The sequence below is a fragment of the Crinia signifera genome, chromosome 9 (genome assembly GCF_055691185.1).
Source record: "Crinia signifera chromosome 9, ASM5569118v1, whole genome shotgun sequence".
Lineage (NCBI taxonomy): Eukaryota > Metazoa > Chordata > Amphibia > Anura > Myobatrachidae > Crinia > Crinia signifera.
This window is the reverse complement of record NC_139225.1, coordinates 107392502-107407263: the sequence shown is the minus strand read 5'-3', so window position 1 is coordinate 107407263 and position 14762 is coordinate 107392502. Positions and strand designations below refer to the sequence as shown.

The window sequence follows — 14762 nt, the reverse complement described above, 5'->3', positions numbered from 1 at the left end:
CCAACTGTCCAGACCCCATCCGGCACCCCATGCACAGCGGTCTTTCCGGCGGAGGATTCCTGGGGAAAACTGCCGGAAGTACATACTGGATCTATGGCAGGCATGTCCAACCTGCGGCCCTCCAGATGTTGTGAAACTACACATCCCAGAAGGCCTTGCCCCAGTTTTGATATTAGGGAATGCTAAAACTATGGCAAGGCATGCTGGGATGTGTAGTTTCACAACAGCTGGAGGGCCACAGGTTGGACATGCCTGATCTATAGCTTCACATTGCGGATATTGGTAAATCTGGCAGTATAGGTTTCTATGGGGAATGGAGTGATCATAGCAGATGCAGTCCGTCCTTCACTCATTGGTGAATGAAGGACAGACCCACGGTAATGGGTGTTTGTGGGTAAACAGCCGCAAATATTATTTTGTAAATGTGCCCCTTTGAACTTCTTAAGTATTGCCAGCGCTCTGTTCTGTCATGGCCACTAGAGGCACCAACCATAGAACACCAGGGGCTGAGAACAGTTAGGATCATTTTGCACATTGGCATGTTGCGGGTATGGAGGTGTAAATCTTAAAGTTAAAAGCATTAACTTTGATTTGTTGCAGGTGCTCCTATTTCTGAATCTGGCTCCATATCCACAATTCAGAAGGAAACAGTTGAGACCTACAAACTACTTCAATGTGCAGGTATTATCCCCTATATTCTGCCCCCTAGTGGAATAAAACTGTAGTGTACATTTTCCAACCTAACCACTGTGCCCACAATTCAGTTTAGCTCTGAAGTGATTTCATATTTTTCCTTTGACTATGTATAAACCATGAGGAATGAAAAGTCACCTAAGGTTTACAACAGGTATTGTACATAAGCGGTTGTTCCAAGGAACTTTACGAGACTCCTTTCCCTTAAAACTATGCTTCTACTACACTACATATTATTATTAGCAGCCCCTACTTTGGCTCCTACATTTATATATTTCTAAAATGAGATTCAATTCACCTCAAGGCACCCCAAGATCCTTAAGTATGGCACTACAATGACCAGCATACACTCTAGTCCAGGGCTGGGCAACACCGGCCCTCCAGATGTTGATGAACTACACATCCCAGCATGCCTTGCATCAGTTTCAGCATGGCCACATAGCAAAACTAATGCAAAGCATCCTGGGATGTGTAGTTCATTAACATCTGGAGGGCCGGTGTTGCCCAGCCCTGCTCTAGTCTAACCTCTCCCTGACATACACCTGTGATTGACCAATATGTTGATTTGACCAACCATTTTTCTGGGTATCACTGATTTAAAATGTTAGTTTGCCTGTGAAACCATACTTTGGCTGAATGTCCTTTGACCTTACTTTTCTACTGCCCTTTAATACTACAGGTCAGTATTGCCTAGCACAGCTTTTCCCTCCCGTATGGACACTGCTGACTAGTGCCATGCAGGACCACGCCTTGTCAGATATACCAGGAGATAAAGCTACAGATAACAATCACACACATACTCAATGAATATAAAGTAAGAACAACTTCCGTTACTACCTGCACTTGTCTTCACGAGGACACTCATACGTCTTCTCACTGGATCAAAGTTCAGCACATGAAGAAGCTGGTAGCTGTAAATAAGACGGCTGTCATGAGAATGTCTTCTGATCTCTTACTCGTATAAACAAATAAGAACAATAGAGCTTAAAAAATAAATGCGTTCTTAGTTCTAAAGCTCAGTTGTAATGAATTCTACAAAAGTTCAGTCTTACTTATGGAGACCATATTCTGCACACAGAACAAAGGGCCTTATTTTGGTTCATTCTTTCTGACAAAATCCTTCTTAGATGGACAAAACCATGTGCACTGCAGGGGGGGCAGATGTAACATGTGCAGAGAGAATTAGATTTGGGTGAGTAATTTTGTTTCTGTGCAGGGAAAATACTGACTGCTTTATTTTTACACTGCAATATAGATCTCACTTTGAAGTAAAACCCCACCCAAATCTAATTCTCTCTGCACATGTTACATCTGCCCCACCCGCAGTGCACATGGTTTTGCCCATCTAAGAAAGAATGAACCAAAATAAGGCCCAAAGTTACCTATAAGTGGTGCACTGGCTGTTAAACATTTAAAACCTACAATAATACATATTTTTTATATTTACTTCATACACTTCTAACTTTAGACAGCGAAAGATGAAAAACACAGGAAGGTTGTGTTACCTACTGGAAAAATACAGCGTTACAACATTAAGTACAGTTCCAGCGTTCCAGGTTTTAGAGCACACTGACCTCTTTGTACAGGTAATGTGTGATGGGAAGACACTGGGAAATAAATGACTGGGATTTTAGAGAAATCAACTAAGTCTGTAATCATTCACTTACGAAACCCACTAATATTATAGAAAGTTTTCCAATGACTGCCCTTTAATTCTAATGAAGCACATCCCGAGAGAGTGAAATAGTATGACAGTCAGAGTTTCTGGCCCATAAAGCTGCTCTTTATCATTTTAAATTCTGCAAATTATAGATGTTACTTCAGTGCTGATTGGTTGCCATGGGCCACATCTGTTCTGGCTCACTTCTCCCTTATTACTGATTCATACATATACCCCATAATATACTAATTCCTACATCTCCTCAAAGCATAGATGTTCCATGTCAGAGGCTGGACCCCAGAAAGGTAATCAGAATGGAACTGTACATGTGCTAGTGACAGTCAGTCCGGAACCACACTCTACAGGTTCTTTGGCTGATTAGACACAGCTTAAGTCTATTGTTTTCATAAGTAATGAAGTCATATAGCCATTGTTTAAAAGTGTTAGAATGATGCCGTGATAGGCTTAAAACCCTCAGTTCATAAGTTTATGACCAATAATACTGTATATGTCATATACCAGACATCCCTATAAATACATATATATTACACACATACATACTCAGACAAACAGGTGGGGGATTTCATCTAGCAATGGGAAATTCAAAAGACTCAGGGTGAGATTTAATAGGATGAGAGATTCAGAAAGTGAGAGATTTGGTAAGAAATCTCCAGTTTTTTTAAAGCAGCAATCATTTACACTGCAAAACCAGTATGATTTTGCAGTGTAAATGATTGCCGCTTTAAAAAAAACTGGAGATTTCTTACCAAATCTCTCACTTTCTGAATCTCTCATCCTATTAAATCTCACCCTTAGTGTCCTGCGTTTTCCTGCAGTTTTGCTATTCAATTGAATGACATAAAAAAAAAAATATATATATATATATATTTTATTATTTATTTTATTTATTAACAGTTTCTTATATAGAGCATACATATTCCGCAGCGCTTTAAAGAGAATATTTGAACATTCACATCAGTCGCTGCCCCAGTGGAGTTTACAATCTATATCCCTACCACATGTACATGCACACACAGACATTCTAGGGTTAATTTTGTTAGGAGCCAAATAACCTACCAGTATATTTTTGGATTGTGGGAGTAAACCGGAGTACCGGGACGGACACATTCAGTATTTTGCAAGGAGCAAAAAGAATAGTCGGCACTTCACAATTTTCTAGTAGAAGCTGTAATTTTGTAATAGAAGCTTTGTTGAAATCAAACATGATAATACATTATATGAGACACCAACATGTGACCACATGCACTTTTGTTTCTATACAGACGTTGATGGTGTCTCATGTAATGTATTATCATGTTTGATTTCAACAAAGCTTCTATTACAAAACTGTGAAGTGCCGACTATTCTTTTTGCTCCTTGCAAAATACTCGCTGCTTATATATACACTGCTCAAAAAAATAAAGGGAACTCCAAGTCAATCACACTTCTGTAAAATCAAATTGTCCACTTAGGAAGCAACACTGATTGACAATCAATTTTGCATGCTGTTGTGCAAATGGAATAGACAACAGGTGGAAACTATAGGCAATTAGCAAGACACCCCAATAATGGAGTTGTTCTGTAGGTGGTGACCACAGACCACTTCTCAGCTCCTATGCTTTCTGGCTGATGTTTTGGTCACCTTTGAAAGCTGGCGGTGCTTTCACTCTAGTGGTAGCATAAAACGGAGTCTACAACCCACAAAAGTGGCTCAGGTAGTGCAGCTCTTCCAGGATGGCACATCAATGTGAGCTGTGGCAAGAAGGTTTGCTGTGTCTGTCAGCGTAGTATCCAGAGCATGGAGGCACTACCAGGAGACAGGCCAGTTCATCAGGAGACATGGAGGAGGTCGTAGGAGGGCAACAGGACAGCAGCAGGACCGTTACCTTCGCCTTTGTGCAAGGAGAAAGAGGAGAGGCACTGCAAGCGCCCTGCAAAATGACCTCCAGCAGGCCACAAATGTGCATGTGTCTACTCAAACGGTCAGAAACAGACTCCATGAGGGTAGTATGAGGGCCCGACGTTCACAGGTTGGGGTTGTGCTTACAACCCAACACCGTGCAGGTGGTTTGGCATTTGCCAAAGAACACCAAGATTGGCAAATTTGCCACTGGCGCCCAGTGCTCTTCACAGATGAAAGCAGGTTCACACTGAGCACATGACAGATGTGACAGAGTCTGGAGACGCCAAGGAGAACGTTCTGCTGCCTGCAACATCCTCCAGCATGACCAGTTTGGCAGTGGGTCAGTAATGGTGTAGGGTGGCATTTCTTTGGGGGGCCGCACAGCTCTTGGTATCCAGCTCCAGGTGCTCGCCAGAGGTAGCCTGACTGCCATTATGTACCGAGATGAGATCCTCAGACCCCATGTGAGACCATATGCTGGTGTGGTTGGCCCTGGGTTCCTCCTAATGCACGACAATGCTAGACCTCATGTGGCTGGAGTGTGTCAGCAGTTCTTGCAAGACGAAGGCATTGATGCTATGGTCTGGCCCGCCCTTTTCCCAGACCTGAATCCAATTGAGCACATCTGGGGCATCATGTCCCGCTCCATCCACCAACTACAGACTGTCCAGGAGTTGGCGGATGCTTATGTCCAGGTCTGGGAGGAGATCCCTCAGGAGACCATCCGCCACCTCACCAGGAGCATGCCCAGGCATTGTAGGGAGGTCATACAGGCACTACTGAGCCTCATTTTGACTTGTTTTAAGGACATTACAGCAAAGTTGGATCAGCCTGTAGTGTGTTTTTCCACTAATTTTGAGTGTGACTCCAAATCCAGACCTCCATTGGTTAATAAATTTGATTTCCATTGATAATTTTTGTGTGATTTTGTTGTCAGCTCATTCAACTATGTAAAGAACAAATTATTTAATAATAATATTTCATTCATTCAGATCTAGGATGTGTTATGTTAGTGTTCCCTTTATTTTTTTGAGCAGTGTATATATGTCGGTGAGTCTCCAAAACACTGCTGGCATTGAGTGAAAGTACAACTCTCTCTCTCTCTCGAATATGTTTTGGGTCTTATACCCATCGTCAGGGATAAGGTATAATAAGGTATGATGGATTTGGAGTAAATCATTTTTTCACCATTACAAACAAGACTCCAGAGGGACACTTTTTTTTTTGGAGTTATATATAGGCTGTGCTAAGCTCTAAAGAGGTCCCGGGGCATGATATCCATCCATTGCGAGTGCCGGAAATTATTGGGATATATAGATAGATATCTGCACCCCCAGAGCAAGTCTGAACTTTCTGCAAATACATTATTTTTTTAGGGAAACTCGGTGTGACCTGTTCTCTCACCCGGGCAACAGGACCCCCAGGGACTAATTAAGCAACTGGATGTTTCCAATTAGCCTAATTAGTTTGTAATTACACATATTGCACAGTTGTGTCTTCTCCTGCAGAGTCAGAATCCAGTACTCTGCAGCAGCAGGGTGTAAGCAGTTTGTGTGTGTGCATACATAAGTGACCAGTTAAAAGAAACTGTATGTTTGATATAATCAATAGTAGCTAGTTGATGGTAATGAAAAAAAAAAGAAAAGGTAAACAAAAGAACAATAAGAATAAACTCTGAGGTGCTCAAGTTGGGCAGTGTAATATGTAGCCGCACTTCTAGATGTCCTTCCTGTTAGCAAAGCAAAGAGAAAAAGGTATAAAACGTATAGAGGTGCGCTCACCCTATCATACCAATGTGCATATACATATGAAATAAAAATGAAAATTTAAAAAAGTACACCGTTTTATTTCCAGAATGCAGTTAAAACATGATGTCCATATAGTTTTTCACAGAATGATTCCCCAATAACATTTTCACAGTCTCATACATTACTTCAATGGATAGGTTGTGTAGATGAAGAGAAATACCCCTACACGTTTTGTCCGTTAGAACTTCATCAGGGGCAAAATCAATGGTCAATGGTCCTAATATAATATTACTTCAGATAGAATTTTATATGGCTAGGTTCCACCATGGATCATTAAAAAAGAGAGATTGATTATCGGTAGATAATGGTCTAGTGCAGTGGTTCCCAACCCTGGTCCTCAAGTACCCCCAACAGTGCATGTTTTCCAGGTCTCCACACAGGATCACAAGTGACATAATTAGCTCCACCTGTGAATCTTTTAAAATGTGACTGAATAATGAGTGCACCTGCTGGGTGATCTGGAAAATGTGCACTGTTGGGGGTACTTGAGGACCAGGGTTGGGAACCACTGGTCTAGTGGAGAAGCTTTTATATAGGCTCTACAAAAATTGGGACTGTAGCAGGAATCAAGCCTTTGATTTAGCCATGTATAAATGGACGAGTTAAAGTTGAAACTGTTTGGTTCTTTTAGACAAGGATTTTACTCCAACAGAGTGTTCCGCAAAGTAACTTCGGGTCCAACAACTGAGAGAGGGGAGCAAGTACTCTATACTTTATATATGATGCCGTACAGGTTCTAATGCTCTTACATCAGCTGCCAAACTTCCCACCCTGCATCTGTCACCATACCTCTATGTATAATATATATATATATATATATATATATATATATATATATATATATATATATATATATATATATATATGTAACAACAGTAAAACTACATTATGAGAGTATTGTGGCCTTAGCATACTTACACTTCCAGCTCATTATTTTGGTTTTTCACCTTCATGAAATCATTTTCAATTCCCATGTATGTAAATCCATACCTATTAAAATAGAGAAAAAAATGAACTCCAAGTGCCGGATCAACCACCCGTGGCCAGCCTTAACCCCGGACCTAACGCAAGGAATACTGTATACAGCAAAGAAAGAACAAATGCATACAGCAATAAGTTTAATTTAGCTTCTTCTCCATATTTCATATGCAAGTCTATATAAAAAACTTCTTACATGATGTTCAATTACTAATGACATTCCCAAAGGTAAATGATGCAGAAAGAGTTATCAGATACAGGATTGAATCTGTGAGGGAATCATTTTTTTATTAGATTTTAATAATGTAACCTACTGAAGAAACCGCCGGCAACCCACACAGAGCTGATACTAGTGATATTATCTTACAGAGAAGAATTTTCCAGGAATGCATACAGTAAAACATTTTAACGCCTGGAAATTCAGAAACCTTCAACATAATGTATCCCATTGTAGTTTATATTTAGAGAACATTTACAGGTTGTCATCTCTTGTTAGTGATGCACAATATGCTTACAGATCACCAGCGGGGAAAACCGTGACATGAAAACATGCTCCATGCTAGCAGTAGGACGCGTCTCCTCGCATGAACCATAGCAGATAGAGGTGGGGGCGGGAAAGGAGAGGGGACCTCTGATTACTGGACTGTGAAATAAGCAACTGCTTACAGAGTTCATGAAGTCACTGAATGCAAGTGTTGCAGCTGGGTAAGGGGTGATACTGTTTTGCATGCAAAATAATTATCAAGGCTACAATAAAACTGCACCAGGAAACCCCTGGAGACACAAAGGGGCAGAACCAGCTTGCGCTACAAATATAGGCACAAGCATAAAAGCAGGTTTTTGCTTGTGCCACCACAGTCTGAGCAGAAAGCAGCTATCGTACAGGTAACTGTATCAGCCCTGAAGAAGCTAAAATTACAGAACGGAAAGGACACATCTTCATTTTGTGCATATATTCTGAGGTCCTAAACAAATATCTTTTAATTATTATACAGCCAAAAGACTTCTCTGAAACAATTTGCGCCTCACATCTCTGTTTTTTAGCTTCTAGCACATTGATTGGCTGGTTTATTTTATGCTTAAATCTGCTGCAATTCCTATGTACTATTCTGTGATGTCCTAATGACATCTCAATTCAAGAAAGCCGTGAGGCATGCATTCAGAGAGACTGCACACAGAAAAGAAGAAGAAACCAGTTAGCACACATGTACAAAAGGTGGTTCCATAAGTAAGGTCCAGTAACAAGTGTGTAATATTCTCAAATTCAGAATACTTTCCCACCGGAACAGAGCAAGTAACCCACTGCTTCTCCTCATGGCCATTAGACATTCTCCTATCAGTCATACTGTCTCAACATCATTTGTAATATAGCGGGTCTGGCGGATACATGGTCAAACTGAGGTTTTTGCATCTTAAGGGCATATCACAGCTTATCCTGAATGTCTCTGCTGCTCTTATCAAGGGCAGTGCACCAACACTAAACCTGTCTCCTTGACTTTATGTCATCTCCGTGCACCTCAACATGTTGGTGATGAATTCCAGCTTCTGATGTGCCCTTCAGATGTAAGAATCTGATAGAGTACAAAGCACAGAGTGCTCGATAGAGCACCGAGCAGCTTCATAAATCCTCCAGGCTGGACAACTAAGAACTGACATTGGGACAGTGTGACTGATATGAGGTGCCATCTAATAGCTATGAGGGGAAGCAGTGGTCTACCTGATATGGCCTGGTGGGAAATTAGAATGAAATACTGCACACACATGAGCGACCTCGTTACTTTACTTACTGAACAACCATCACATTTATATAATATGTAACACTCACTTCTTGGCTCCATTCACCAAAGCTATTTCATCTGGAGAAGAGGAGATGTAAGAACATTTATTTTCTGACAACGCGATCGGCCCATCGCACTGAGACTCTTCTTTCAGCTGCACGGTGTGGCACAGGCACAGCGCACGCAGGAACAGCTCCTCTCTGTCCTAGAAAAGAACACACATACTGTAACTCAGGCATGCACATTTGCAGATTTCCTTTCATCTTTTGGATGCCTAACATTCCTACTCCTGTTAGAGATGGGGCCAATGTAATACTGATAAAGGAGCATTGAATTAAAGACTACCTGTCTGAATATTAACAGTGCCATTTGTATTTTGCATTGCTCACAGCAGTAACAGTTCAAAACCCTTATTCTGGCCCGTTTGCATTAGGGCTGTGCTCGCACGGGGACCGATGTTTTTGTACTGCGCATGCGCATTTCTTCACATATGCAATGTGTGTGCACCCACGGTGAACAGACTTTGGGCGGGGGTGGAGAGGGGTGCGGGCGGCCCCATTAGCATATGGGAACGGCCAGAGTTTCATGATGCCATGAGGCGGATGCGGGCAGCTGATATCACTGGACACGCATCTGTAAGTGACTTGAAAGCCACTTTTATATGCGTGCACCTTCCACATCTTTCGATGGTCGGCAACCATCAAAAGATGTGGGAGGTTCCCCCTGCCCTGCGAAAGGATGTTACTGTGTAACCTCCATTCACAAACCCCTGCGAGCAAGTCACCCTTGCGAATGGGTGGTGTCAGCCAACCATTCGCAAGGCGGGGTTGGGTGGACTCGCAAGTCTGCAAATTCGTAGCCTTGCGAATCAACAAGAATAACCCGGAAAGGTTTAGGATGGTAAAGTCTGATGAGATATGGAAAGTAGAGAATCGTGCAAACAATAGAGGAGGGATTCTACAACTTTTGTTCAGAGTTGTGGTTTTCTTACCTAGGCACAGTTTAGTGAGGATGTTAATGTGAACGTGGAAGTGTAATCTTTTGCACCATTATAGGCAAATTTGTTTGAAAATAAAATATTATATACTGTATATATGTGTATATACACATGCACAGAGTATATACATATAATACCACCCTGAGCCATCAGCAGGATGTGGAGACAGGGTTTATGCCCAGATATCTGACACAAAGTGGAACAAGCAGTCAGGAGAACCTTTGTAAAGTGCTGGCTATAAACTGAAAACAGCACTTGGTCAGGAGACATCACTGAGGGGTAGATGTATGATACCCACACAATTCAGATTCCTCCTTTCCCTCATTACCAAAGTGAAACAGGAAGCAACACAGAATAGATGTATGAACATCTTATCTGCCGCAGTGAGGGAGTGAAAACCCCTCAACTCTCTACTGCGAACAGCGCATCAGCCTAGTGCTATTATGCAAGATCTCCTATGCATCCCAGAGCTGGCGCAGTCAGGAACTGTTATCACCTAATATAGTTTTAACCAGAGCTGGCCCTACCCGCTCAGCAGAGAATGCAGTGCAGGCAGGTGCCGGGCAGCAGAGGCGAACTCCCTGCTCTTCATCCCTGCTGATGGCTGCTGCTGTACCGGCAGCTTGAAGTTCCTCCCACACCCCGGCCATGATGCAGTTCATGAAAATGGGACGGTGCTACTGCAGGTGAGGGGTCGGAGCAACTTGCAGAGGTGGAGCTACCTGGGTCCAGTGCTTCAGTGTATGAGGTAGAGGTGGAGATCCAGCCATCCAGCCTTTGTTGGGTGAGTGAGAGAAAGTCTTTGTGTGTGGTATCCATTTTGAATGCCTCTGAAAGGCTAATCTGCTGATGTCAGTCCCTGTGTATACTTTCTATTTTCCAATAGGTTGTAAGCTTGTGAGCAGGGCCCTCCAACCTCTACATCTAAATCACCCAGTTTGTCTTATCACTGTTGATTCCAATTGTAAATCACAACGGAATATGCTGCGCTATATAAGAAACTGTAAATAAATAAATAAATAAAGTGTAGCTGGCAGTGGTGGCATCATGTATAAGGGACGCTGCTACTGTGGGCATCATGTATGCCGCCGAACACCTTATCACCAGCCCTGATTGTAACAGTTCATTAAACAAATTGTACTTTAGAATACATAGATCACCTACCTTGGAAGCTTTCCCAAAGACTCCGGCACCATCGGTTACAGTCAGTTCATCCCCAGAGTCCTTGTATTTGTAGCCATCTATGCAGCATTCAATAAACTCCATCGTATTTTCTGTCAGAGTGCCAGTCTTATCTGTAAACACATACTCCACCTTTGGAAAGAAATACCATTTGAGTTTAATCAGTTAATCATTCATTAATCATTTGTATTATTATTAATGTCAGTAAGAATGCGCCATTCTATAAAGCTGCACGACAGATAACTAACATACTTCTGTGCCTAGCAGGAGCGTTCTTTCAGTCGCTTCCTTTTACAGTCCTGGTCACAAAGCTTCTGTGGGGTGGTTATATGTGAATTTGAGGACTAATTAAAAGCCCTTGTATGCAGCTTGCCATTGGCCTTCTCACTAACCCACCTTCTGTCACCTCTTAAAACAATGGGTTTCATTTACAATTTTCAAGTTCTTCTAACAGCTCGTGATTACTGCATTTCTTTAATTATTCACAGGTAAATACATTTTTTTTGCTGGGTTAGAAATTATCTTATTATCTCTTTACTTCGACAGAAATCTTGAAAAAGGGATTTTTGTAAGAACTTACCGTTCGAATCCCTTTCTCTGATATGGTCCTGGTGACACAGCTTCACATTGGGATGTAGGAGGGTCCGCAGGAGCCAGGCACCTATCCTAAAGCTTTTGGAGGGTAGGCTCCTCCCCTACTGCATCCCAGATTCCTCAGTTCAATCTTTCAAAGCCACTGGAATACATTAACTCAGTACAACGCCTGCACATATTATATGCACAATTTTAAATTTAACTTTTCAACCAATTATAACATGAAACATCATGAACACTGGCATACTTACTGAGCGTAAGGGAGGGATCGCTGTGTCACCAGGACCATATCAGAGAAAGGGATTCGAACGGTAAGTTCTTACAAAAATCCCTTTTTCTCTTTCAATGGTCCTGGTGACACAGCTTCACATTGGGACGTTCCAGAGCCGGTCCTTTTGGGTGGGTACGCTCAGGTCTGCAGTTCTCATCACTGCTCGCCCGAATGATGCGTCCACCGACGCGAACTCATGGAACCTATTGAATTTGGCAAAAGTATGAACAGATGACCAAATGGCAGCCCTGCAAACCTGCTCAGCTGTTGCCCCAAGTCGAACCGCCCAAGAGGTGGTAACCGACCTGGTGGTATGCGCATTAATCCTGGCCGGTACAGGCCTACCAACTTTAGTATATGCGAACGCAATAACAGAGCGCAACCACCTATCAATGGTCTGCTTAGAAGCAGGCCAACCAATTTTGTGTATGTCATACAAAACCAGTAAAGTATCAGTCTTTCTGACACTCTTAACTCTGTCCAACTAAACGCGCAAGACGCGCACAACATCCAAATTCCTCAATTTGTCCCTTTTCCTAGAACCCTCTGGGGGTTGAAACACAGGCAGAACCATCTCCTGATTTAGATGACAAGCAGAGACTACTTTTGGTAAAAATCTTGGGGTACTGTCCGAAAGACAGCCCTATCATCATGACATATAAGGGAGGGAGACTTGTAGAACAAAGCTCCCAACTCCAATACTCTTTTTGCTGACGCCACCACCAACAAAATACCAGCTTCCCTGTAAGGAAACTAAGGTCAGCCAACCTTAACGGCTCAAAAGGCGCCTTTTTAAGGTACTCCAGAACCAGAGATAATTCCCCTGGCGCTACTGGTTGCTTGTAGGGAGGTTTCAATAGAGAAACCCCCTGCAGGAAGGTCTGACTTCCAGTATTAATGCAACCCTTCTTTGGAAGGAAATTGACAAGGCCGAGATATGAACTTTGAGTTACTGAAGGCTTATCCCAGAGGAAAGTCCATTCTGTAAAAAACTCCAACAATTTTAGCCATTTTAAATCGGGATGTGTGTGATTTCTATCTTTCACACCATTGAATATAGGTCTTCCAGACCCTATAATAATTTACAGAAGACTCTCTGGCTTTAATCATCGTGTTAACCACCACCTCTGAGAATCCTATATTCCTCAAAATGGTGGTTTCAACAGTCAGGCCATCAAAATTAATCAAGCTGAATCCAGATAGTTAAACGGTCCTTGTCTTAGACGGTCTGACCTCAGAGGTAGACGCCATGAGTCCACAGAGAATCTCTGAAGCCTCGAGTACTAGGACCTCCTTGGCCAATCTGGGGCCACTAAAATTACTGGAATTGTCCGGGCCTGTATCTTTTTCAACACTCTTGCCAACATTGGAACTGGTGGAAAAAACATAAAAAGAATTCCCCTCCCAGGGGATAGACATGGCATCCACTGCTTCTGCCAGTGGATCCCTCATCCTGGCATAAAACCTGGGTACCTGATGGATGAATCTGGATGCCATCAGGTCCCCCTCCAAGGTTCCCCACCTCCATGTAATCTGGTGGAATACTTGTGGGTTCAGGCTCCATTTCCCTTTCATCAGCTCCTTCCTGCTCAGGAAGTCGGCCTCTATATTCTCCACTCCTGGTATGAATATTGCTGATAATGCTGGAACATTCTGGTTCGCCCACAAGAAGATTCGGGGCACCTCCCACATAGCCAGCTTGCTGCGTGTGCCTCCCTGGTGGTTCAGATACGCCACAGCTGTGGCGTTGTCGGTCTGAATCCTTAAAGGGAGCCTCTGCAACCTGTCTCCCGCTAGAGAAAACACTTTCCACACAGCTCTCAGTTCCAAGATATTGATCGGTAAGGCAGATTCCTATGGAGTCCACAAACTCTGCAGACGCAGATCCAAGACTACTGCCCCCCCCAGCCCCTGAGACTGGCGTCGGTAGTGACTACCAGCCAGCTCCAGGACTGCAGTGACCGACCCCCACTGAAGGGAGTCCACGTCTGTCCACCATTTCAGGGTGGCTCGAGTTTCCGAAGACAGCACTATCTGTTCGGATTTCATGGTCTGTGTGATTCCTGACCAAGCCTTCAAAATATTCCACTGGAACACCCGAGAGTGGAACCTGGCAAACTGCCGCGTCTCGAAAGACGCCACCATCTTCCCCAGCAGCTTGAGGCACCTCCATACTGATGTGCTCCGAGAGCTGAGAATCTCCTGGACTAAGGCAACCAGATCCCTGGCCTTTGCCTCCGGTAAAAATACCCGATGTAGATGGGTAACCCGAATGACCCCCAAGAATTGGAGTCTCTGTGACGGCACCAACTGAGACTTTTGTAAGTTTAAAAACCAGCCGTGAGCCTGCCAAAAACCCAATGGCTTTTGCCAAGTGACTCTTCAACATGTCTGCTGACTCCGCTCTGAACAGCAGGTCGTCCAAATATGGGATCACAGTGTTTCCCCTCAGTCGAAGCACAGCCGCCATTACAGACATTATCTTGGTGAATACCCTTGGCGCTGTGGCCAGGCCGAAGTGCAACACCTGGAATTGCAAGTGCATGGTCTCCTATCTCAATAGAGCCTGATGTCCTGGGTGAACAGGAACATGAAGGTACGCGTCCTGGACATCCATGAACGCCAAAAATTCTCCCTGGTCCAGGCTTCACAGCACTGACCGTAGAGACTCCATTTTGAAATGGTCTACCCACAAATGGATAATTAACGACTTTAAATTGAGAATCGGTCTGAAAGACCCGTCTGGTTTGGACACCCGACACAGAGTGGAATAAAAGCCTTTTTTCCATTCCGTTCTGGGGACCGGGATCACCACACCCTTCTCTAAAAGAGAATGAGCCGCTCCCAAGGGAGCTGTACGGAGCCGAGCCCCTTTTGGTATTCGCGTGGGAATGAATC

At 43.3% G+C, this 14762-nt stretch overlaps 1 protein-coding gene across 7 annotated transcripts in view; it reads right to left on the bottom strand.

Annotated features, from left to right (window-relative positions):
- The window catches only part of ATP11C (ATPase phospholipid transporting 11C (ATP11C blood group)), a 151855-nt gene that overhangs the window by 47087 nt on the left and 90006 nt on the right, over positions 1-14762 (bottom strand). For all 7 annotated transcript variants that reach the window (XR_014460722.1, XM_083159462.1, XM_083159466.1 and 4 more), the window contains exons 13-16: positions 10982-11131; positions 8868-9025; positions 6983-7054; positions 1531-1604 (exon numbers count right to left, since the gene is read on the bottom strand). Coding sequence is in view for 6 of the 7 variants with exons in the window: in XM_083159462.1 (XP_083015588.1) it covers positions 1531-1604; positions 6983-7054; positions 8868-9025; positions 10982-11131 (454 nt within the window). In the remaining variant the exon portion in view is untranslated. The remainder of the gene's footprint in view (positions 1-1530; positions 1605-6982; positions 7055-8867; positions 9026-10981; positions 11132-14762) is intronic.